The following is a 25,993-nucleotide window of genomic DNA, read 5'->3' as shown; positions in this document are numbered from 1 at the left end:
ACTAAATGGGGATCCCCTTTTGCCTTGACTTTCCTTGATAATTTTATAAAAGTTATCGTCTTGAGTTCCGATATGTAATATTTATACAACTTTTCCTCTTTGCTTATTATTACGAAAAAAACTTATTACAAAAAAAAATAAGTTTTACTTCTTTTTTTAACATTAGTACATAGTAGTTACAATATAAAAATCAAAATATTCAATAATGTTTTATATTTTAAGTTCTAATAATATCGCGTTCTTAAAGTAAAAAGGATGTTTCTCAGGAATTTTAGAAAAGTGAAAATTTACTAAAAAAATTCTTAAAGCAAAAAAAGCGTTTATCAAAAACATTTTATTTTTATTTTCTATTCGCGTTAGAAATTGAACTTTTGAATTCTCGCTATAAAAAATGGAAAATTTGAAAATTCAAAAAATTTTAGAGTTTAGTTAGATGTTTAAAAATAAAGTTTTTATCAAATTCTAGCGTTTGGGCATCCCAAAAGATTACTTAAGAAAATTTTTAATTTTCACAAGCAAAAAAACAAAACGTTCAATTTCTGACTTGGAAAATTAAAAAAAAAAAAACTAAAATTTTTTTCATATAACTTGTGAAAAGTATTTTTTGTTTATTTCAAATCTTTACAACGGTCATTTTCTATTCGTTATTAATATGAAATTTTCTTGTTTTGGTTGGCTCCAGACATAAAAACTCGCACTTTTAATATAGACTATATAGAAAATACAATCTGTGACGCTTTTTTTGCTTTAAGAATTTTTTTCTTTTAAGTAAAATGAGGAAATCTCAAAAAAAAAAATTTATTTTCTATTTTTTTATTAAGTTTTTACACTCCTGAGTTGATTAGAGTAAAGAAAATTATTTATACGTCTTTTTGTTTTAGGAATGCGAGATATTTAAAATTACCCTTAGAACTCAATTGATCAATATTACTCTATCCAAACTGTTTGATCAAAGTGTCCACAATGTTTTCACTGTAAAATAAAGTTACTGAATTACGTACTTTTAATAAAAAGTATGAAAATTAATTATCGCTAAGAATTGATGATAATCACCTTCGACAAACACAAATAGCATTTTGACAATCTCCACCGTGTTTTCCTAGCATGAGACAATGGAACGCGCATGCAGAACGAGTTACATCATTTCCAAAGACGGCAAGAACATCGCACGTGAAACGGCGAACACGTACATGTTTGTCATAGTTATCTGCTTCTAAGTTCTGTCTCAATGAATCAAATTCTAAAAAATAATTTTTTTTATTTATTAATTTCTAGAGAAGATATCAAGTGCGATGAATCTATAAATACTGACCTTCCATACTTGGCGCGGAGAGTGTTAGGAGAATTTGCAACACAAGAAGTAAAAAAAATATAAACAGCTTCATTGCGTTCAATTGCGATCAACTATCAATTGATATTTAAGTAATTACTGCAAATGCGTAATTACTAGAAATGCGTAGATTAATATCCAGCTGAATCATCGAAAAGATCCAGAATCATCTGTGAAACAGACATTAAATTCATATGTATATTAATTTATATTTAAACAGATGAATTCATGACTATATATTTCAATAAATAATAATAAAAATTATTCATTACACTAAAAAAAACAATTTTTATCTCAGGTGAATTATTTATTTGTATTTAAATTTTTTATACATATACACGTTTTATTTTAGTCGCTTGTAAGTAAAACCGGTAATAATTATTTCAACTTGAACAGTGTTTTAAGTTTAACAGAATTGTATTTCTATTTTATTATCTTTATTTCTATATATTTTATGAATGTTTCTTTGTTGGAGGGAACGGCAAGTATTAATATTATTAATCTTATTTTTTTAAAAAGATTTATAATTATGGTGATGTTATCAAATACATTGAGCGATGATTTTTGTTATTAAAAAATAATAAAGATAATTTTTTGAATCAATATTAAATTACTAAAAATGATACTTTAATTTTCCCAATAGATTTTACAAATTTTTCATGTAAAAATATTGTCTGTACGCTATATTTTTGTTTAAAAGAACAAATATCAGATGATTTTAGTGAATTAATGACGATTTCTAAGCGATAACAATTTTATTTTTGTATGGTGATATGAGTCGAAGAATTTTAGTTTTTCTATTGATGAATTTTATTTTAATTATTAATTATTAAATATTTTTAAGTAATGGACAGGTTTATTGTCTATGTATGTATTCATTGAACAAGATTTATTCACCAACTGTATTTATTTCAATATTAATCTAGCCACTCTCTTTAAGAGTAAACTCCTTTTTATCTACATATTGCAAAATTTATGTTTCTTTTTTTTCGTCTAAGCTTGAGACTTCTTAGGACATTTTTAACATTGAATTTTTTAACGTCTGATTAATGATCAGAGACTGTCGATTGCTTTTTTGGTACAAAAATTTATTTTCAAAATTCAATTTAACGAAATTCTATTTTTTGTTAACTAATAATCACATTTTTTTCATTCATAAATAAAAACTTGAGAATTGCTAATTTGCAATTATACAAAAGAATAATTGAAATCAAACATTTATAATTAAATTTCTAATAAAGATAAATGCTTATATTTAACAAAGAAAAAGTATTAACAATAAAGTTTAATAAAACTTAATGAAATCATAATAATAAAAGTAATGAAATTTAATAAATTAATAATTTTTTTATGTGCGTATCAATTTTTTTTTTATTTTATAGAAAAAAATTTTCTTACTGAAAATTATTATTGTATAAATTACAAACACGTTAATTATCATTAAGATCTTTTAAAATGGATCAATTTATATATTAATTAATGCAAGTTACTCAGTACTAAATATTGAAACTATAGTAATAAACTACAGCATAATTGGTGTTAACTGTTTACAATTTGGAAGTCTATTAATTGCTCATACGTCCTATAGATTTTAGTTATAAATTATACAATATATTTCTTATTTTGGGTGGGGAGCATCTTTACAGAGAATTTCTCTACATTTTATAATCCCTCAGGAGAAATCTTTATTTTTAAAAACTCTGTATAAAACTCTACAATGAAAACAAATCAATTTAAAAAATTCTACTTTTGAAAATCTCTCAAGAAACAATCAATTGCAATGGAACTTCTTTATATTGTAAAACTTTCAGGCGATAGGGGAAGGACGGACAAAAAGGATATGTTAATTTAAAAAAGAAATAACAAACATATATAATAATCATATCTATTTTCAACTTTGGCTGATAATTTTTTGGGTAATTGAAAATTATAATTAAAGTAAAATAAAAATCAAAACAAATAAATTCTTCTTCGAAATTAAACAAAAAAAATTAGGAAAACGGTTGACCCTGAAGGCCATCCCTGCAACTTCCCGCTAATTCCATACTTAGGCACTTAAAATTGCACCAATGACGTTTTTGAGCTCTTCGAGCTCAAAAATACAATTTATGGGTTATTTTGAGCTCTCCGAGCTCAAAGAGATTGCTTTCCTATGCTTTAAAGCTCTTCGAGCTCAAAAGTCTGATAGAGATTTGATAAGACACTATTTTTTGAATTTTTAAACCGCAATAACTTTTGAATGAATAAACCGATTTTACGCGGTTAGAAGCATTCGACACAGTTTTTCAAGCCTCACAAAGAATCTCAAATTTTGAATTGATCGCGCTAGGAATTTTGGAGTTATTCCGAAAAAATACTTTTTTCGGTTTTCTTTCGTTCACGATATCTCTCGAACGAATTAACCGATTTTGACCGGACTGGTGGCGATCGACGTGGTTTTTTGAGGTTAAGAGCTGATTAGTTTTTAGAATTGAACCTTTAAGCCGTTTAAAAGTTATTCCAAAAAAACCACATTTGAAAAAATTTTTTTTTTCAGTTTTTTTAAGATTTCTCAAAATCTATTGATCTGAATCGGTCCAAATAGTTTTCAAAATCTAAGTTTGGTCAAACCCTTTCGAATGGCACCAATCGCGATGAAATCGGTCAAGCCGTTCAAAAGTTATAAGCGGTTCACATACTTTCACACACACACACACACACACACACACACACACACACACACCGAGACAACCTCGCGGGGATAGTCAGGGAGGCTTCCTGTGACCTTCAAACGTCGAGATCTGATGAAAACTCGATTTTTGCAAAACGGGGTGAAAACAATAACTTCCCGATTTTTAAAAATCTTCGATTTTCTTAGCGGGAAGTTAAAAATAAAAGTCAATATTATTCGTTTTGCCCTACTAGGGCGGGCAAAACGAATACTCAGGACGCGCAAAACGAATATTGATTGGAAAATACATTTTAATCAAAACAATCGTCGCAAAAATATGAACCGCGTGCCGAATATGAAGAAAAAAATCAAATTAAATACTTACGGATTAAAATTTTAATTTTTTTCCTAAATTTCAATATATATAAAACATAATCTCACAAGTATGCAAAACCAATGCTTTATCGATAACGGTAAGTGTAGTTACATAATAGATTGATATATTGCAGTCTAAAATGTTTCTATCGACTGACCACCGATTTAAAACGATTATTCATTTTACCCGCCTTCTCCGTCTTGCCCACCCGTCCCCTACATCTCTCAGAAAGAAAAGCTCGATATTTTTCTAAATTCATGTATTTTCTTCTTTTATTGAAATAATAAAAAATATAAAGTTTTTTGAAACCTCAAAATGTGATCGTCTGATGAAAACTAGATTTAAAAAAATATTTTATAGATGTTATAATAATTAATAATTACAACTTTATATTTTTGATTATTTTAATAAAAAAATGATACACATGAATTTAGTAAATTCGAGTTTTTGTTTCTAAGAGATGTACCACCTGAGAGTTTAACGATATAAAGAAGTTTCATTGTAATCGATTGTTTCCTGAGAGATTTTCAAAAGAAGAATTTTTTTAATTGATTTGTTTTCATTGTAGAGTTTTATACTAAGAGTTTTTTAAAATAAAGATGTCCCCTGAGGGATTATAAAATGTAGAGAAATTCTCTATAGAGATGCTTCCCACCCCTTATTTTCACTATTCATTATATTTAGTTTGTATTACCGGGTTTTATTTTAAAGTTTTAAATATTTAATTGCTCCAGCAATATTATTTGCAAATATTCAACAATGTACCAGCTTATCATCTAACATGGCAATAAAACATTATCGGTTCTTTCTTCTTTTCCCAACACTCAATAGTCATTGTCATTATTTTTTTTTCGGTAAAAAATACTTATTATAATTCATTAAACAACAAAACAAACTAATTTAATACCCAATTTATAAAACTTAATTATTATGTAAATACCTTTTTATATCTACAATAAAATTCTAATAAAAAATATACATTAATTTATGTACAATAAATAAATAGCCTCTAAATTAATAATTAGGAATAAAACAATCGATATAATTAGGTATAAAAAAAAGTTTAATAATAAAATACTGTACTGGCTAATTCAGTCGAATTTACGAACAACAAAATTGTCCTAATAGTTGATGTTAAAAATATAAATAATAATAAATTTTACAATCTAATTCACAATTTCAATTATTTGCCATTTAATTAGCCCATTAAGCTCTTATTTATTATATTAAAAATTGATATACTTAAGCATTATAATGAATAAAACAATATCAACTGATAATATTTGATTAAAATTGCTCGTGGCATAACTAAAGAAAGATAAACTGTTTTGATTGCACATAATAAATCTAACATATTAATTTTTTAATGTTATATTATAATTTAATATGTTAAATGAAATTATATGTAAAAAAGTCTAGTGGTGTTTAATAATTATTGTTAACACACTAAATAATACACTGTATGTATACATTATACATTGAGTATACATTGAGTATTACATACGATGTATTACTTAGTGTGTTAAACGCCGATTTCATATAACTTCTTGACTATTGTTAACTGATTGAGAGCTGCGCGATGTTTTACGACTTACTGGCTCTAAGTAAGCCGCTGGCGCCCAGCCTTCAATCCCAGTACCAATTAATTTAACAAACCACCAACCAGCACAGCCAACTTTTAATAATTCCAAGTGATCCCCTTCTCGCATCGTTACTTCTGCTGGACCGACAGCACAGTAATCAGCCAGTGCTACGTATCTTCCTCCCTACAACAATTATTTGCATTCTTAAATAAATAAATAAATTCTCTCTTTTTTCCTCAACTGATTTCAAATACACTGAGAGAAAAAATTTCTTTTAAAAAATACGAATATTCTTGTGACAAGAAATTATTTTTTTCGAAATTTTCAACAATTTCATTTCTTAGCTGAAGAAATAAAAATTTTTCTATCAGTAATTTTCTCGTTGAAAAAAAGTTTGCTAGATTTGAAAAAAAAAAAAAAAAAAAAAAAAAAAAAAATAGATTAACAAGTTGAGAATTTTCATCCAAAATTGTTTTTTCCCAAATTTAGAAAACCTTTCTTTCTACAAGAAAGTTACTGTAAGAACAATTTTGATTTCTTCAGCTAAAAAAGTAAATTGTTGAAAATTTCCAACAAATTTATATGATACTAAAGTTAGCCGACATTTTGAATTTTTTGATTTTGCTTCATTTATTAAATTAAAACTAAAAAAAATTTTTTTTAGAATTGCATTTAAAGTTTTTGAAATTTTTTACAAATGAAATTTTTTTTTAATTATTCTGTGATAATTTTTTTAATAAAAGAAATTATAAAAATTTTTAGATGTCGGTTAACTTTATTTCCATCAAATTTATTTCTTGTCACAAAAATGTTCATTTTCTTCAAAAGAAATTTTTTTTTCAGTGTACAGGAAAAATTGAATTTAAATCATAAATTTTTTTTCCTGTATGTGAAATTTATTGGTGATAAAAAATAAGGAAATAAATTTACTGGAGCTGGTCCTGGATTTTCAGAGAAAGCATCTTCGTCATCAGTGTTACTATTTTCTGAACTCCAAGCAACATCTTCTTCCGTTGATTGTGATACATCGGTAACATGTGATATTACACTATTACCATCAACGGAGAGTGTACGCAGTGATCCAGAAACACTATGCGTTTCCCATGATATTGTTTGTCGTAATGGTCTATAGAATTTTTAGTAATTAATTAGTTGGTAATTATTTACTTTCGCTGCTGACAGCCGATAGTTACAATTAATTCAAACAATACGTACTTATGATTAGATTTAGCTAACGCCGTACTCTGTTTTCCTTTTAACTCTGCAAGCTGCGACATTAAAACGCCTTTTATCTGGCGTACCCACGATTGCTTAACTTCATTACTCGGTGCTTGTATCGTGTGAACTTCAGCACGACCTTGTAACCAGATTTCGAATCTTCTCGTGTCACCTTTGACGGATTCAGTTAAACCGATCTGTGACATCTATAACATAATTATTACAATTAGTTTTTTTTTTTTTTAATTTGAAATACAAAACAATCGAAGTGGTCAGAGTATTTATTGACAGTGCTAAGGTCCCTATGTTGATGTAATATTCATTCAATAATGTTTTTAAAGTATTTGGGACATTTTTGAAATATTTATAACATTCTCGTAAGTTCTACAACTATCAGAATCGCTCTAGAATTTCTGAAACTTTAATTTTTTTTTTAGAAAATATCAACTTTTTTTACGAAGCAATAAAATATTTCTTGACTTGAAAGATTTCTTCCGGATAAAAATGTACATTTTTTTATCAAGAATTTAATGATTTAAAAATTTGTTATCTATATAATAAAGAGAATAAGGAAAATTTTGTTTCCGGCGTATTTATGTGATGAGTTTTTTAAATTAAATTTAATATCATTGAACGATCTTGGCCTGAATTTGTACCTTTTAAATGTTTCATATGTCTTTCAGTAATAGTTCATTTATAACGATAAGTCTTCAAAATAATTCTAAATAGATTCGAATTTTGCGATAAACATAATTTATTTATTTATTTTGTTTTGTAAATGTGAATGTGGTTATAGGTCAAAAATTAATTTATATAATTAAAAGCCTAGGAAAAATTTTGTTACAAGTATATCTTTATCGTAAATTGGGTTTTGATATTTTTTCAGTAATAGTCATTTATGATTTAAATGATTGAGAGAGTAAGAAAAATTTGTGACGAGCATATTATTATTTTGAATGGAATTTTTGTAGTTGAATTTGGTATCATCAAAAAGGTCTTGATATAAATCTATGTCTTTCCACAGTTTTATATATTTTTGAGTATAGTAATAGTTAATTTTTTGTTGTTTTTGGAGGAGTTTTGAATAGTTTGTTGGTTCTATAAATTTTTTCCCTCTCAATTTCGCATTAAATTTTTTGTAATTGATCCTGTCATAGCACTATTATTTTTAAAATTTATTTCAAAAGTACCCAAACTATGTATAATGTAATTAGAAATATCAAAAAATCATTAAGCCAAAGTTTTCTTATTCATAACTCGTAAATCTTGGCAGTCACATAATAACTGCAGGTTGCTGGTAAAGACTTAACCCTAGACTGGTCAACAAACGCGACCTAACGACTTTGGTCAAATGATGAGGGATTTGCCGCAATGTTTTTAGAGTGTACAGTGTTGCCAGTTCATATACGTTTGACAGGCAGAGACTAGAGATGTCTTCGGCAACGCTGCAGACAAAAAACTACTTACGACTCTGGTCAAGCGATGAGGAAAGCCCCGCAAATTTTTTTAAGAAATTTTTTTTCAGCAATTTAACGTTTTCGAAGATGTTTGAAAAAATTATTAATATATTCTAAAATGTTCAAGGAACAAAGTCAAATTTTTTTGAATAATTTTAGTAAATATTGAAGATGTAATAAAAAAAATATAATTGAGCGCGGCGTCACGCTCATACGGTGACCAGTCTAGGGTTAAAATGATAATTATTGCTAAATTTTAATCAAACTCACTTTGAGAAATCGTTTGAAGTGATAAGTCGCTTTATTGTGAGCTTGAGGCTTGCTGTGTTTGCAAAATATCATAGCTTTTTCATAAAGAAAAATATGGCGCTGAGATGGTTTCAATCGTAATAGTCGCTCACGTTTACTACTACTCCAAACGCTGAATGATCCTTGCAATAAGAGTTCACCTTGGGCAATTAAATCTCCCTATGAATTAAAAAAAAAAAAGAATGATATTAATCATGATTCATGATTTGATTATTCACGTAAAATAATAGTCATAGTAAATTGAAGACTTACTCCAAATCCAGTGATAGCAGTTTGATGCATACTATCATTAACGCATTTCAAAACAACGAGCATACAATCCAAAGCCTCTTGTAATTCTGTACAACAAGCCGGTTCATCGCTGTACTTAAGTAAATCTTTTAATAATAATTGATACTTTGTAATACGCTGCACAGGCTTAAGCAGATAAGCAGCCAACGGTAATTTATGGCCTAGTTTTTGCTGACAAGCTGCTAAAAATTGCGGCTCTCCTTGTATTTGTTCTCTCAGTCTCTCAGATCTCGTAATATTCTGACAATAATAGCTGTATAAACGGAAAAATATATCTCGTCGCTGTACAAAACACAGCGCGACTAGCTCTGTATTCGATATACAATTTTCTAAGTCACGTAAAAACGTTTCATCGTGAAAGAGATAAATTTCTTCGAGATTCCCGAATAGTACGTCGGATTTTCCTACTAATGCACTCGGTATCAAGTGGCTCATTGTTTCATTAGTCATTTCCATCATATATCCCTTTATAATCGATCCAAGTTCTGCTACATAAGCACGTTCAGTTTCAACAAGTTCTGTTAATACATGACCGCGTTTGAGTCGCGTTGCTTCGACATCTCTTGGTTCACTTTCTGGCGATGACGAGTCGCCTTCTATTGGACCCATTTCCATCTGTAAATAAGTAATCCATTTAGTAATAAGTTTTATAAGTCGGTCGAAAATTTTTTACAAAGGTTTTTAATAATAAATTACTTCTAATGGCATGAGCTACTAATTTTTTATATTTAATGCAGAATAATTCTATCAACTTAAAAAATTTTATTTTATGACAATGTTAAGTCCTTATTGAATCTCTAACTGATTAACCGATAAAGTTTGATAAATAACTTTTTGCCTTTTTTGAAAGTAAGTAGTTTCAATAAGATGCTTTTAAAAATAAAAAAAAATCAATCGATTCAATCGCTTTATAAATTCTTCACTGTATAAAATTTCCGGTTCATAATAAGAAATCGATAATAAAAATAAATGAAATTTGTTATCATATACCTTTGGCATTGTATTAGCTTTTTTTAAAACTCTTCCTGGTTTTATGATTTGTGGTGATGCTTGAAGTGGTTTTGCTGGCTCTGGTGTAACCGTTTGAACCGGTCTCGCTGGTTTTATCAACTGTTGTTTTAAAACAATTATTTTTTTTTCGCACATCAATGTCACATCTTCGATTCGTTGTAAGACCTGAGTAAAAAATTATTATTTTATGTTTAATCTTTTAAATGAAAAAATATGTATGCAGCTTAATTCAAACCTAACAGTACCCTTGTTCATTTCACAGAACTTCGATCAATTTTTTATTAACCGTTTTAAAATAAAAATTTTATAATTTTATTTTGTAAAAATTTTGATTAAAATTTTTATTGTAGCTAGCACTTGTCTACGTGGAATGACTGTTGGAATTGCCACTAATAAGGTCGTGATATTGACATTTTTGAAGGACCAGCAGATAAAATAAAAAGCGAAGTAAGAAGGGTAATTCTAAAATAATAACATTACAGGTGTACAAATAGTGATAATAAACTATCAATTAGTGATTATCAATTAACAATTACTAAAATTTTTTTTTTCTTTTTGTTCTTTTTCTTTTCTCTCAAATCTCTTAAATCTATCTTCTCTTTACAGACGCTATTTATTATATATAAACATTAACTAAAAATTCTACACGGAAAAATGTAACATATTGTTGTAAATTGCCGAGGGCGTTTCTTTACAAATAAAAAAATAAATAAAATAATATTCAATAACTTTAAACCTACAATAGCGATAAAAAATTGGTAATAAAATAAACTTAAATTTTTTTATCAAATCTTATGTTATTATGAAAATAAAATAAAAAATATATTTTTAATATTGAAACTCAGTTCAAAAAGCTAAAAGTAATAAGATGAGAATAAATAAAAATATAATTACAATACCTTAGTTTTAAAATAAAACTATTTTAATTAAGAGCATGTTAAATCTAACTGCAGCTCTTATTCGATTCATGACACTTAAAAGGCTTAATTTGAAGCCCCATTTTTCGATATATCTATTTTCACAAAGGGTATTCAATGACTCTAAAGTAATATAACAAGACAAAAGAACTAAAGAGTTAAAAAAACTCGCATTTCACTTACTTTTTTATTGATTCAAACCTAGTCATTTAAACCTTCTCTATTCTAGTTTACTTTACAGTAAAAATTTTATCGTTTATTTATCAACAGTAATAGTAAAAATAATAATAATTTACCTGTGCAACTAATGCTTTAGTTTCTGGCATAATCGAGTCTTGAAAAATACATCGTGGACTGTGAAACTCTTCAGCAGCTTCAATAAGCTGTTCTAGTTCCTGAAGAGCTTGATCTGTTGGTAATGTACTGTTTTGCGACGCAAGAAGTTCTATTCCTCGAGTACACCAAGCATTAGCCTAAGAATTAATTTTTTTATTTAATACAACACATCTATAAGCAATAAATAATTGAACAATAATATATACCTTGTCAATGCGTTCCATAAGTTCGCGGCATTTAGTGAGCGTGTGTAATCGCCTCTCCAATCTTTGGCTGAGAATCGTGCAAACACGTTGCAATTCAGCACATTTCGGCTCAACGACTTCTGTTGGACATTGATGTCTTCCTGATAATAACTGTTGTCCCGCAGCGATAACTTCCTCAGCACGATCAATATCACCCTGTACATAAATTTTTTCAATTAATTAAATTTAAAAGCAAATTTGTTGTTAAAACATTATTTAAATAAATTATTCTACGGACATAACATAATTAAGCATTTTTTTTTAAGAAATAAAAATAGTGAGCATGTCCATGCAATTATGCAATTATCATGCCGTCTAATTGTTTGTTTATTTAAAAAAAAATAATAATTGTCACTGATAATTAGTCTAAATAATTATTGCATTTATTATCTTCGAATACAATAACGAGCAAAAAAAAAGTAATAATTTTACGGTTTTGAATTCGTATCAGCAAAATAAGTTATAGAAATTATTTATTTAAAAAATGTTTATATATATGTTATAATTAATTATTGTAAGTAGAGATATTTATTAATCTGTTTAATTTTTGCTGCTTACCAAGACCCAAATCCACATGGTATGCAACAAATAGGACTATCGACAAAAATAAAAAGTGGAAAGCGGTGCAAAATACCATTTATGCTTGTGTACATGGTGTTCATTTGAAATTTTGATTTTTATCGCTAATTTATTTTAAAACATCAAAATCTAATTTTGTTAATTATTTATGATTCTGATGTTTAAAAATATTTGTGCATTTTAAAATAATTGGTGCGCTTAACGAATACCATACGATTATTTTATTAAGTAATTAATAAATCTTATTTAATTATTAGTTGGTATTTATTATGAAGGAATTTTTTTAATCTTATATTAGAAAAGGTGTGTATAATATAATAATTTTAAAATATCAACATACCCGGCATATTCGCTGGAAAGCAGATGTATCACGAATAAGTTGATCAACACGAACTTGGGTTTCTCCAACTTCAGTCATATCGTCAACGGTTTTCAGATGCTGATCCAATGAAGACTGTAGCTCACGAAAATCTTGCTCAAATTGCCGGAGAGCTAGGCAATGTCGTAAACGAGAACTGTGATGCGACCAAAAAAGATCGAATGTTCGTTCTGTTTCTTCTAGTTGCACTAACAACCTGTAATTTATTTATTTATTTATTGCATAAGAACGCCGATCGGCAGCGTACATTAATTATAACAATCAATTATTTTAAGTGATATTTGAATTTAATATAAATATAAATATAAATAATGAGAATGAGGCCAAAAATAAAAGTAAAAATAAAAACAAAATAAAATAGAATAGAATAGGTGATATTGTGACTGTATAAGTTTTTTAATATTGTTTTTTTGATCTTGGTTATGAAAGCAGACATTGAATCTTCAAAGAAGTTGGTATCCTGGCAGTATTCGTTGACTAGATTAGCTATCCAGTTCCTTGGACTATGGTAAATATATTTTTTTGTTGTCTTAATAGCGTCCAACAATCTATGTTGTCTTAAGCCTGGTCTTGGATGGATAATTTGAAATTGCTCACGTATCTCTGGTGATTCAATATATCCATTGACGGATTTATAGAAAAATATTAAATCGGCAACTTGTCGGCGCCTTAGGAGGCTATCGATTTTAAATTAGCTGTATACATCTTCCGTAGTCATATTGGATCCTCAAATGTACATGTAATATGACTCATATTTACAGAATTTTTTTTGTATCTTTTCTACTTTTTCTATCTGGATTTGTGTATGAGGTAACCATATGGTAGTGCAATATTCAAAGACAAGTAATTTAAAAGTATAATTAAATAAACAAAGTATTGATGAAGAAGTAATGTACAGAAAATTAAAAAAAAAAATTATTTTAACAAATAGAATTAATAGTTACCGTTCAACAGCAGCGACATTTCCTAATCGATCGGCAGTACTTTTGCCGGTCAATTGTCGTACACTATCTAAAAGTGCTTCACCATGTCGCGCTGCGCTCAAAATTTCCTCTTTCAGTTCATTATACTCGAGTTGCTGTTGATTCAATAACCGCGTCGTCGCTATTGTGTTATTGGGAAATTCAATTTCCGCTAAGCGACGAGTAAATGAATCTAAGGCAAGTGATACGTCTTGAGTCATGGATGAAAATTTTTCTAAACTCTGTTTTCAATAGATAAATATAATCATTATTAGTATTATTAAAAATAAATTATAAAGAGAAAAATAAATTATAGTCTGGAAGAAAACTTTATCTACTATTAATAATTTATTTAATATTTTAAAAACCCAAAAACATTAGCACATTAAATTCATGATAAGGTGACCCAGTTTTTCACATAAAAATTTTTTACGATCTTCAAATAATGACTTATAAAATAAAATTATATAATATAATTAAAACATTGCAGTATTTTTATCATAAAAAACGAAATATCGCAAAATCTTGATTTTTTAAGGATATATCTAAGCTTTTAAGTTTAAAAAAGTCTAGTAAATGCACTGGGGTATTAAAGTGACTTTTTAAAATGCTTAGAGGCACTACAAACGACTTCATCCATTTTCCAGTAGTTTTTAAACCCTTGTAACTTTTTTAAAGCCATCGAGAAAAAAAGAAAATTCCACGATAGAATATTTTTATATAAAAAGTAGGTAAACTCCTTCTTCCAGCAACCATAAATACTAAGCACACAATAGCTCTAAGAATTAATTAATGAACATACTATTCTATTTTGAATCCAGGTTGTATGGCAGTATGGTAAATCACCACCGAGCTGCTCTGTCAACTGATCTTTGTCAATAAAGTCATGGAGCTCTGTTACATTTGCCAGCACAATAACCCGAAATTTAAAGTCTTCACGGAAGAGTTTGTTTGAGACTTCAGAGATGGCTTTTTGAAGAAAACCAACTGGCCGTAGAACGTAGGCGACATGAACTAACCCTGGGAAAAATGCCTGAAATTATTTAATAAGATTGTAGTTATTAGCTATTATGATTATAATGAAGGATTATCAAGTAAATAAGTCAATATAATAATAAACTCACGGAAATTTTAATGAGGACAGTTTTAACAGAGTTCCACTTGTCTGTGCGACGATCGATAATCAAATGGAATCCCAAGTCAGCTTCTTGTAGACTAAATTTACAGTTTTACGATCAATATTATCATTATTATTATTGATATACATTATTTACTAATGAAAAAATAAAACTAGGTAATCAAAAAGTAATATCTTACGTGGGAACTGAAGTGAGATAGAGCATTAAACGCTGATAATCTAAATCAGTAAGATTGTGAAAGTTTCCATTGTCAGGGAATGTAATTATAGGACATCCTTCTCTTGTTTTACCTCCTGGATAAAAAAATCGTTTAAATGGACATTTGCATTTATTTGTTTTAACGTCCGTTTAACAGTCGTATTTACTGTCAATATAAATGGCAATTAATTTTACAGATTTTACTTTTGTACATAAAAAATATTTAAGTACCATGCAGCTGATAATTATTGTTACTTATAAATTTAAAAATAAACAGTGTTGTATGTATTGTATGATAATAATTGAAGAAGAAATAATATGGTAGTTGTATATTAATTGGAATATAGATCGAGACTGAAGTTAAATTCTTAATTTTTGTATCGAGAGAATATCGGGATTATATGCATTATATTTTCGGCGGGAGAAACCGGTTTTAACGGATTTTTATTAAAAAATTCCGAAGACGGTTGACATTTCACAGCAATGATGAAGAGTGCTGCACTGCACATTCACCTTCGATGTGATCGGATCATACAAGTCGCACTTAAATTCGTTTAATTGAGTAAGGAGTGTGGTGGGCTTCATTATATCAAGCGTGTTTATTATTATACTGGTGCTCTTACCCGTAATAATAGCATATTGATGCTGAAGGAGATCTGCTACGTCCCGGACTGCCAAGTCGCCGTTTTCGATCTCTCCGGTCATACTCTCCACATCTTCTGTAACATAATTATTTTTATTGTTATTATACTTTTTATATCATTTATTTAATTTTTTATTTGAATAATTTTTTATTTTCAAGCAAATTTTATGTTAGCTTCAAAATTTGTCTGCAAGTTTTGTGGCAAAATAAATTTATTATGAAATAAATTTTGCTTAATTAGAGAAAATTTTCTTCAATTAAAATTACATGTTTTTTTTTAATATAATTATAATATATATTACTTTTTTAAATTTTATGTAGAAAAATAATTAAAACTTCATATTTAATTTAAAAATATTCAAAAAATCAGAAAAATACTTTTAAAAGAATTTTCCAATCCAAATTTAAGTTGAAGAATGGTAAATTTTATTCGGAAAAAAAAAACAATAGCTCAAATAAATTAAATAATTTCAATACATACACTAAGAGAAAAAATTTCTTTTGAACAAAACGGGCGTTGCTGTGAAAAGAAATTAATTTGTTGGAAATTGTCAACAATATTATATCTTAGCTGAACAAATCAAAATTCTTTCCACATGAAATTTCTTGTTGAAGAAAAATTTTTTTGATTTGGAAAAAAATTATTTTAGATAATTTGCAAATTTTCATCCAAAATTGTATTTTTCAAAACTTTTTTCCAACAATAAAGTTACTGTGAGAAAAATATTGATTTCTTCAGCTAAAAAATAAAATTGTTGAAAATTTTTAACAAATTAATTTCTTATTAAAACATTTCTCATTTTTTTCGAAAAAAAATGTTTTTTCTCAGAGTACAATAATACACCAACCTTTAATTCATTAGAATGATATGAATTTTATAATTATATTATTAATGTAATGGACCTAATCCTATAAGATTTTTATTACTTATATTTCTTCATATTATTTACAATATAAAAGTCAGAAATTCACTTTAAACAATCTTAATTAATGAAAATATTTAGGGAGAACAAACTTTTGACTTTGCCTAAGACGACTTTGTTTTTCCAAACAAAATTAGTTCAAGTAAACTTTTATTTCTGGGTACATATCAGAAGAAGACAACATGAATATTCATATATGTAACACAGTCGCATTTACATAAATATTTTAAACTGATTTTCTCTCATTTACAATGCTCTTCTTTCTGTGAAGTAAACCCGTCATATTCTAACGTCATCTAATAACTAAAAATGCTGCTCACAAAAGAATTTTAAGTAGACTTTAAAACAAAAAATTTCTCATAAAAAATAAAATCACATTTTTTAACTGTTTCTATTTACAAAAATTTAAATATAAATAAATGAATAATTTAGAATAAAAAAGAACTGTATCATTTACAGTTTTTTTTGTATTACTATTCTTTCTCACGATATTAAAACTCGTCACCTAAATAATTTTTATCTGTTTCAACCTGTATTAAAATTTTTTATAATTTATAAAAATTATTGTAAACTATAATCACAGTTAATTTAAAAAATGAAAACTAAAAAGTTATGAATTATTTAATTGTTGTGAAAAAATATAAACAATTAAAAACAATTGATATTATAACAATAAAAAATATAAATATTTATAATTTACCTTATATAGTAAACAAGTCTTCATTTAAACAAAATACAATATTCTTCCTATTGTATTGTGTGTATACAATATATTTTATACTATGTGACATATGATAAAATCAGTTGCATTATAAATAATAACAATTAAACTTTAAGATAAGAGAAAACATAGATAAAAGTAAACCATAACTTTATTATTCAAAATAACGACAATGCAAAAACTCGTACGTAGTATTTAATAGAAACGTATGACGATAAATCAACATCATCAGCAGTCAGAGACTACTATCGTTCTCATTGAATTTTACACGTGTATGAGCGCTATAACGTGAACTCTCCCGCAGTGAACTGGTAGTAAAAGGCCTCTGGCCCCGCGAGGATGCACTCGAATGACCTTCTCTTGATTCTTCTTTTCCCTATCTAAAATAGTTTCCAGCTTTATCCACAATATCACTGATATAACTGTAAACCAACATGGCTCTCAATATATATAGAAGTTAATACTATCTAATAATTTACTTAAACTGTTACTTCATTGGCTGGCTACTTATACTACCCCAAAAAAATCAATCCTCTTAATCCGCTTGTCACTTCAAGTAGAATAAAATTTCAAGAAAAAAAGAATAACTTCTTTAAATCTTTATTTTTTTTACTAACGATTTAAATAACGGAGGTCTTGACCCACCGTACTGTGATTTTTATTCTGTTTTTTTTTTTTTCATGATTAAATTTCACGTTTTTCCAGTTTCAATATTTGTTTTATTTAGAATTTTGTAATGAATTCGAATCAATTTTTTTTCCGAGTTTTTGAAACAATTGGAACTAATTTAATTTTATCTTTCAAAAAGAATGAAGCTACAGAAATTATAAGTATCCAATTGTGTAATAAATTAGCTTAATTATAATTATAATCAACATGAAATGTAATTTAAACTCTTTACTATAAATGTACATTATTTGCACTATATAGTGTCCCTGTTATTGGCCAGTAAGCTGTTGGGACTTTAATAAATAAATAAATAAATAAGTAAGTGTCAAATGATAATATCATCATTTTTCCATGACTTTTGCACCGTGCAAAATTTTAAATTTGCCACTTTTATAAAAGCTCATTGAAAAAAAAAAAAAAAAAAATAATTATAAAAAATGAGAAACTCTGGTTTAATTCAACCACTTAAGTTAATCTGTCTGGAAGTTACATTAAACAAATATGAGAATGTATATTTCTTTATAAATGCGTGAGGTGTCTGACCCTGCACATTACAAACATTAAGACTGAACATACTGTGAGTACTGTAAATCCTAATTATCCAACGGATAATTTACTTCGTTCAGCTCATAAAAAAATAAAAATACTCTCCTATTAATTTATGTTATTAATATTTAATATATATTTAACTCAAATACTTAATTATAAATTACAAAATATTAGTCATATATTTTAATTAAAAAAAAAAATTATAACTACAATAAAGAGAAACATATGATTGAATCATAATGACCAGAATTAATGTTGCGACAAAAAAAAATTTTACACAGAATTAATATTAGCAACAGTTATTGGAAGCCCAGATCTATTTACCAATAAACCAGTACTGGTTAATTGATAACTTAACTCTCCGTGTAATTTATGAGTTGGTGTTATAAAATATGCATTGTTATCATTATAGTGTTCAATATCGTTTGTAGCAATTACAATTGGAATCATATCTGCATTTTCGGTGATAAAATGTAACGATTCTGTTGCTTCTGGTTCGGTTTCCGTTTCTGTGATTTCAGCCTCCACCTCCACTCCCATTCGTCTGTTATCATTAATGCTTGCAGCAGCAACAGATGACTGATTCTGCTGCGGCCTTATGACAAATTCGAGTTTTGCAAATTTAATGTGAGGAAATTGTACTTTCATAAATCTTCGAAATGTTGAGTAGCCCATAACTTTTATAGTCGGTGACAATTTTTTGCAGTAATCTTTGTATAAATCATGCACCGTTTTCCGAGTTATCTCTGCGGGTAAATGGATCGCAGTTGAATTTTTAATTGACGTTTTTATAGCCTTTTGATTTATTTCCTGCTCTTTGATGAACGACTTTAGAAATTCGGTGGCTATCTGATAAATATCCAGTGAAAATGTGTTATGAGGAATTTTTCCATGGTTACCATGCACGCGAGGTGTTACACCGTGGGTCACCAAATGCTTCCTGATTCGTTTTATTTGATAGTGCGTGCAATTTTCGAGGTAGAGAAATGCATCAAGACAAACGCGACGACCTTGATAAACATACTGAGCACGTAATCGGCGACGCTCGGTGTGACGCGCTGTTTGATTTGGGTTCGCTAAACATGCCATTGTCACACCCATTAAATACATATCGTGCTCAGCTTTTGTTAACTCGGCGATATTCAGACGATGACGATACACTGCCTCGGGATTTAATCCCTTAAAACACTGATCATCTTGACACTCACACCCACGTTTAAAACGCTGCAATACTTGCGCTACGTTGTCTTCAAGTTTTGTTGATTCATACTTTGATTCTTTTACTAATTTTGATTTTTTCTGTTTTAATACTGGGGCCATTGATTCTTCTGCTAATTCAACAGCTTCTTCATCACTTGCTTCTGCCTGTAAATAAATATTCATTGATCAAACTTTTGTTTAAAAAATTTTTTTAATTTAATAATATATTTTTCTTTTTAATTTTCTCCAGGCATCGCCAAATAAACTTATCTGTGTATAATTTTTGAGCCAAAATTTTCAGATTTAAGAAATTTATAATTAATATCTTATAATTTAAAGCATGTACTGATTGTTGTATAATGTCGATTGGCGTCAAATGAATAAATAAATAAATAATAAATAAATAAATATATTTCAAACTATTTAGTCATGGTAATGTGAAAATGGCTTTTACTTTGTCAACAAGTGTTTTGCCTCTAATTTTTATTAACTCTTTATCAGCAAACGGTGTCATTTACAGATAACACTTTTTTTTTTTTTTAATAACTTTAGAGTTGTTATGCAATTATCAATTAGAATAAAAAATTATATGTTGCTTGGGATATCTTGAATTAGATCATATTTTTTTTTCAAGTTTATTTTCTTTGTTACTTTTACGTAGTCGTGTAATAAAACTAATTATTAATAAACTTTATAATTTGTTGCGACAAAAAAATTAGAATTTAATTTCAAATTATAAAGAGTTTTAGTATTCACTAAAATATAGATCAAGATTTAAATATTTCTTTAATAACCGCGAGCGGATTAAAAATAAAAAATTTTATATCACAACTTATTGATTTTTACAAAAAAAAAAAAGGTGAGATCTAACTTCAATTTCCTGCTGGAATTTTATAGATATTTTTAAATATTAAAAATTTCATAATATATTAAAAAACAATTGGAGTAAAATTCTTACTCCAAATTAATTCTTAAATAATAAATATAATCATAATTAACTATTGTCACTAATAATTTTACATTGATATTTTTTTTTTGACAGAAATAAATTAAGCTAAAAATTGTTCATGATTCATGATACACGTACAAAGCTTTTATACTTAAATTACAGTTTATATGCTTAATGCATGTAAAGTGTTATTTAATTTTCTCAAAACTGAGGGTCAATTACTGCTTACTCTGGGTGAGTAAACCCAACATAAGCATTATTAGAAATAGTAAATTAAACATTCGAGTTTATGCGCGCAACTTTCCAGGACTTGTATAGTTCCAATAAAAGTAAAAATATATAACTATTGTGATTATTTATTAAGCTTAATAATTATTTAATAATAAAAATTACTATAATGTCTAATACTGCTATTTCTTTACCAAATAGACTATAAAATTCTTAACAAAAGTTTTGCCGATAGTTACGATTAAACGTCAAAATTAAAAGTATTATTAATTTATGTTACTAATTACTTTTCTAACTTCCTTCAGAGTATGGAAATTCAATTAACTTATTAATTAAAAAGTTTATTAAATTGTAACTTATTTAACAACTATGGATTTATTTAATTTACCAATATTTATTCAGCTAAAATGCTTTTTTTATCCTCTAAAGATTTTTAACTAGGTCATTTGTTGCTCGGTAGTTTAAAAATAAATCTTATTTCACATCAATTTTTGAAATTAAATTAATAATTGTTATCTTGACAGTTAAAAATTTATTTCTGCTCAATAAAATAAAAAATAATTATCAAAATAATTGAAGCAACTCCTAAAAATTATTTATGATTTATTTTTATGATAAAGTGTTTATTTTTAACAATAAAATAAAATGTAGTAAAGTAAAATTACTTTGAAAATAGCAAAAATTAAAATATTTATCATTTTTTTATAATTATTCTAGAGTAAATTGAAGTGAAAAAAAAAACCATTTTATGTTCGCTATTTAATACACATGCATAAATGAATTTACCAATTTAATCGAGTTAATTTAATGGACCAGTAATTAATTAAATTTTAATATCTGAAGTCAATTAAATTGAACTTAAAATAATCCCCTCAATAATCAATTAAAATTACCATAGTTTCACGATGATCATTTCTATCAGCTCCAAGTTTTTTATTATTCTCCTCTTTTTTAATCCCAGCAGATTGTTTACGTTCCATTGTTGATAAATAAAAAAAAGAAACTAACCTGAAAAAAATAAAGTTTAAATATTAAAAAATTTATAAATAATTCACTTTGAAAAGTTTGTTTATAAAATATTCAACGTATGTGACTTCGAAAGTAAAATGAAATATTTTATAAACAAAAGGTCGAAAGTCGCTGGCACGTTTCTAGCCCAACAATTTTGGTCTTAACAGAACACTGACTACGCAATCTTTACTTACCTTTTTTAAAGTTTTCACGGGGAGATTTATCTCTGTTATTTTTTTATGCTGAGGCTCGAATCATCAAGTCCACAGTTTTATAATTATTATGTAATATAATAGTGTTGCTTTATTTAAAAAAACTTTAAGAAATAACGAAACACGAGACACGATATGGCGATCGTTTCTTGCTACTATTTCCGTAGTGGGGATTCCAGGGCTGTATCACGCTCCAATTTATAAATTACTTTTTACTTTTTATTATTAATTTTCTATAAGTAATTCATTCCAATTTTCAAATTAAAAAAAAAAAAATAACAAAATTCACTTGTAAAAAAAAATGACCTCATTTTTTTTAAATAAAAAAATTTGTATATTTTTTATTTTTATTCACAACTAACAATTAAATTTATTTTTAAAATTTCGCAGGATGAAGAAACAAATTTTTTAGCCGTATTGATTATTTAAAACGTGAAAGATACGATCCTGGCTTAAGTCGCGGCAGTTGCGCATTGACGCCGAAGATTCAGAGACCACATGTGCAGAAGTAAACACGCTAGGAGAGAAAACCGCAAAAAATATTTTTAAATATTCATTTGCGCTCAAAAAAACTTTAAGTTAAAACCAGCAAATCATCGCGGTGATTTATTATTAGACGAACATAAAAACCGCGTTTAGTTTACGTAACAAAAGACTTATTAATAACAACTATGAATAATTAAAACTGACCTTTGAATAAAACAACAGGAGAGGACAATGAACGACAAAATCAATATCACTCAATACAAACTTCCCGTAGTATCTTTCTAACTAAAATTTCTTTAACATAAATTCAACAAAATCTGATAAAAAAAAAAAAAATTCATTAAAAATTGAAAAAGTCAATAAATAATATAAAAAATTTTTATAAGTATCTGATAGTTGCTTTCAAACCTGGACATTTGGTTGTACAATGATGATGACACGGACAGTTGCAAGTATGATGTTTATGCCGTAAACTATTGCTTGAATTAGAGTTCAACATTTTTCACTACACTATATATTGTATTATTTATAGAAAATATACAAAATTTTTAATGAAAAAATATTGTTTTTTATTTTTAGGAAACATCAAATTTTAGATCGATAGAATGTTTTACGATCCACCGGCATTTCACCCCTGCGCACTTTGATAAAATCGAGCGGTCTATGTACAACTCATATATATGTATAGTAATGTCGAATATAGTAACACTATTTTTAATATAAAGTAAGTATGTACTCAAGTTGAGTGACAATAAAGCGTACAGTAGTTACAGGTTTGGTTTACTTAGACTACTATCAAACACTGCGGCACTTGAATACATTTACCGCCTATGTGGTAAGATATTAAGCGAGATAGAAAATATGTGTTTAAATGTATGTATGTATACAGCGAATTGAGGGGATTCCAAGTTGGGAGTAGGGACAAGTGCAAATGTTAACAACCAATCGTGTACGTTTAATATTCCATGAGTGGGAGCAAAATTGCACGTGACTTAGCAGCACGTTTTGCGGTAACTCCTATTTCCTATTATTTAAAAAAAAAGCCTATTAGGAATTGTAAAGATAACTAAAGCATTCAACGACGTTACATGTGTGATTGTCTGATTGTTATCGGATTGTTTATTTGGTTATTTTAGCGATAGCATTTACCGCAAAGTATGTTTGCGGTCTGAGATGAGACGGTGATAGGATATAAGATAGTTCTGAAATATTTATGGGGTATGTTGTATAAGTATGTAACAGTCAATTGAACGATGTACGGCTTTTTGTGCTCTACATACGTCATGTAATGAATATTCAGTATATGTCTTCTGCGTGCTCTTCCAAGCGTTATAATTATACGTTATTAATTAAACGTATCTTTTATACCAAAATATTTTTTTCTTTAGACAAGTTTATCGCTACTTTAGATTTTTGTTCAAGGATGATATACTTCACTTTTTTTTATTTTTTTATTTATTACTTGGTGTAATTGCTTGGTAAATCGAATGAAAAGTTTTATATGTTACTTATTGTAATTTTTTTCATTTTTATTTAGTGGAGGTTAATTGCTGAAGATAATGACTAGATATTTTTTCTTGTTGGTAAAGAAATTAATTGGTGGATGAATATGGAAAATTTCAGTTGACGAATTTTATTGTTAAAGTAATAGCCGTGATTCAGCTTATTTTAAGTACAATTATTCAATTTCATTTTTTTAATTAATTATAAGATATTTAACGAATTTTTTAATTTTTATTTTTAAGAAATTCATAGCATTATATTAAACTATTTTTTTTTAATTCTATAAAAACAAAATTAATTAATAATAAAACTTTTAGTCCAATTTATTTATTTATTTATTATTTATTAGATTTGTCATTATAAAATTGAAGAAAAAATTGAGAATAATATTTAGAATTTTTTGTTTTTGTATTAAATTAAATAATTATGATCACAAAGTTAATTAAAATTTTTTTTTAATATTTTCTATGAAAAAAATTTATATTTATCGAATTCGCATAAAAATTTAATAAAATTATTGTTTGGAATTTTTTAATTATTTTAAAAAAATATCAGCTGAAATATATCAAGCTTTACACACCAAAGAATTAGTGATGATCAGGAAAGTTAACAATATATAAATTTAAAAAGTTAATAATCATACCATTTAAAAAATCTAAAGCATTCATTGAATAAAGAGAAAACATTTCATCAATATCTATAGTATAATTTTTTTTTCTGCAAGAGTAGTTACAGTTGTCAAAAGAAACTTGCGCATTATTGGACCGCAAAGTTTACGTATCCCTCCCAAACGAAAATGCGTCAAAGGCGTTGTTCTGAACAATAAAATACCCTCCAGGTTCCAAAAAGTAATTAAAATCAAAACTAAAAACACGCAACTGATTATTCCTCTCAATCATAAGACTTGTTTCAGATAAATAAAACCTGTAATTAAATTAAAGAGATGTGAAAATTAAGTTAGCAGACATCTAAAAATTTTTATAATTTTTTTTATTGAGAAAATTATTATAAAAAAAAAGTTCCATCTGTAAAAAACTTGAAAAACTTTAAGTGCAATTTAAAAAAAAATATATTTTTGGTCCAGTTTAATAAATAAAAAAACTAAAAACGTCGGCTAACTTTGGGTGTTATTAAAGAGATATGTAATGCAACTCCAAGTGGTTAATATAATTGGAGTTAATGAATGCAAAGTTAATGCCAGATGCAAGTACTTAAAGACATTATAAAAAATCATCGAACCGTTTCGGAGTAAGCTTACCGGCCTCCAAGACTTCGAGGTCGAGGTTACCACTTCTGCTGCGACTGATGCTGCTGCTCGCGTTATAACTCCCTCTGGCGTTATCTTCCATTGCCCTGGAGGCGCTTCTCTTGAATTGCTCAAGGAAACTATCTATTTGATTTTCAATACTCGTCGGTGAATTGGCTATCATATCACATCCAGGTTAAGCGCACAAATAAATATCAACTATTTACAATTTACAATTATAATAACAATTAAACCTTGCCTAGTTAAATAATTAATAAACAATGCTATTGCTTTGTACACCTATTTTTTATTACGCCGTTAATAATCATCGATATTAAATTATCCGATGACAATACCGGAATATAACTACATTGTAACCAAATAATTAACTGATTTAACAAACACGCCTCTCATGTTATTAACAATAATCAATTATTGTAAATAATAACAAATAATACTCGAGTGATAGTGAGATCCATTTGGTGTATGTACTACGTATATTTATTCCAGCACGTCATGTTTATTGTGACGGCACGTCAAAAGAACTGGAGACTAACTAAGGCCTTGCGACAGGTGTCGCCGATTGCTTTTATATTGCGCATGGTCATACACTGCATTTGCGCAATTTATTGTCTTTACTCTTACTCAATACAATTAATTATTACTGTAATAA

General features: G+C 27.4%; 3 protein-coding genes across 9 annotated transcripts; all 3 read right to left on the bottom strand.

Annotated features, from left to right (window-relative positions):
• Window positions 1-797: 797 nt before the first annotated feature.
• On the bottom strand, window positions 798-1,496 carry LOC123262164 (defensin-like). Its single transcript, XM_044724284.1, has 3 exons — window positions 1,313-1,496; window positions 1,054-1,240; window positions 798-972 (listed from the first exon to the last, which is right to left on the bottom strand). The coding sequence occupies exons 1-3, from the start codon at window positions 1,383-1,385 to the stop codon at window positions 933-935; spliced, it is 300 nt and encodes a 99-aa protein (XP_044580219.1). The 5' UTR covers window positions 1,386-1,496; the 3' UTR covers window positions 798-932.
• A 3,868-nt stretch (window positions 1,497-5,364) lies between these two features.
• LOC123262159 (guanine nucleotide exchange factor DBS-like) lies at window positions 5,365-25,879 on the bottom strand. Of its 7 annotated transcripts, XM_044724277.1 has the most exons (17): window positions 22,980-23,074; window positions 22,776-22,888; window positions 15,604-15,699; window positions 14,961-15,075; window positions 14,768-14,858; window positions 14,446-14,676; window positions 13,626-13,885; window positions 12,643-12,877; window positions 12,282-12,317; window positions 11,685-11,879; window positions 11,439-11,615; window positions 10,205-10,390; window positions 9,176-9,829; window positions 8,885-9,082; window positions 7,155-7,363; window positions 6,870-7,065; window positions 5,366-6,122 (listed from the first exon to the last, which is right to left on the bottom strand). In XM_044724277.1, the coding sequence occupies exons 3-17, from the start codon at window positions 15,683-15,685 to the stop codon at window positions 5,892-5,894; spliced, it is 3,096 nt and encodes a 1,031-aa protein (XP_044580212.1). In that variant the 5' UTR covers window positions 15,686-15,699; window positions 22,776-22,888; window positions 22,980-23,074; the 3' UTR covers window positions 5,366-5,891. The 7 variants fall into 7 exon arrangements, with proteins under 7 accessions (XP_044580208.1, XP_044580210.1, XP_044580212.1 ...); XM_044724273.1 differs by lacking the exons at window positions 22,776-22,888; window positions 22,980-23,074 and adding an exon at window positions 25,333-25,878 and having other exon boundaries at window positions 5,365-6,122; XM_044724275.1 differs by lacking the exon at window positions 22,776-22,888 and having other exon boundaries at window positions 5,365-6,122; window positions 22,980-23,197.
• LOC123262163 lies at window positions 18,686-22,302 on the bottom strand. The gene is made up of 3 exons (XM_044724283.1): window positions 22,068-22,302; window positions 21,756-21,870; window positions 18,686-19,850 (listed from the first exon to the last, which is right to left on the bottom strand). The coding sequence occupies exons 2-3, from the start codon at window positions 21,840-21,842 to the stop codon at window positions 18,759-18,761; spliced, it is 1,179 nt and encodes a 392-aa protein (XP_044580218.1). The 5' UTR covers window positions 21,843-21,870; window positions 22,068-22,302; the 3' UTR covers window positions 18,686-18,758.
• Window positions 25,880-25,993: the final 114 nt, after the last annotated feature.

This window comes from Cotesia glomerata, linkage group LG3 (genome assembly GCF_020080835.1).
Source record: "Cotesia glomerata isolate CgM1 linkage group LG3, MPM_Cglom_v2.3, whole genome shotgun sequence".
Classification (NCBI taxonomy): Eukaryota; Metazoa; Arthropoda; class Insecta; order Hymenoptera; family Braconidae; genus Cotesia; species Cotesia glomerata.
The sequence above is the reverse complement of the archived record's forward strand: the minus strand, read 5'-3'. Positions and strand labels throughout refer to the sequence as shown.

Excerpts from the sequence above, each read along its gene's own strand:
- LOC123262164 (XM_044724284.1), bottom strand. The coding sequence starts at position 1,385 with ATGAAGCTGTTTATATTTTTTTTACTTCTTGTGTTGCAAATTCTCCTA. Across the intron at positions 1,241-1,312 it reads CTCCGCGCCAAGTATGGAAG|AATTTGATTCATTGAGACAG; the intron begins GTCAGTATTTAT and ends ATTATTTTTTAG. Across the intron at positions 973-1,053 it reads GCTATTTGTGTTTGTCGAAG|TGAAAACATTGTGGACACTT; the intron begins GTGATTATCATC and ends TTTATTTTACAG.
- LOC123262159 (XM_044724273.1), bottom strand. The coding sequence starts at position 25,504 with ATGATAGCCAATTCACCGACGAGTATTGAAAATCAAATAGATAGTTTC. Across the intron at positions 15,700-25,332 it reads CCTCGAAGTCTTGGAGGCCG|AAGATGTGGAGAGTATGACC; the intron begins GTAAGCTTACTC and ends ATTATGTTACAG. Across the intron at positions 10,391-11,438 it reads CTAAAGCATTAGTTGCACAG|GTCTTACAACGAATCGAAGA; the intron begins GTAAATTATTAT and ends TTTTTTACTCAG.
- LOC123262163 (XM_044724283.1), bottom strand. The coding sequence starts at position 21,842 with ATGGAACGTAAACAATCTGCTGGGATTAAAAAAGAGGAGAATAATAAA. Across the intron at positions 19,851-21,755 it reads ATGATCATCGTGAAACTATG|GCAGAAGCAAGTGATGAAGA; the intron begins GTAATTTTAATT and ends ATTTATTTACAG.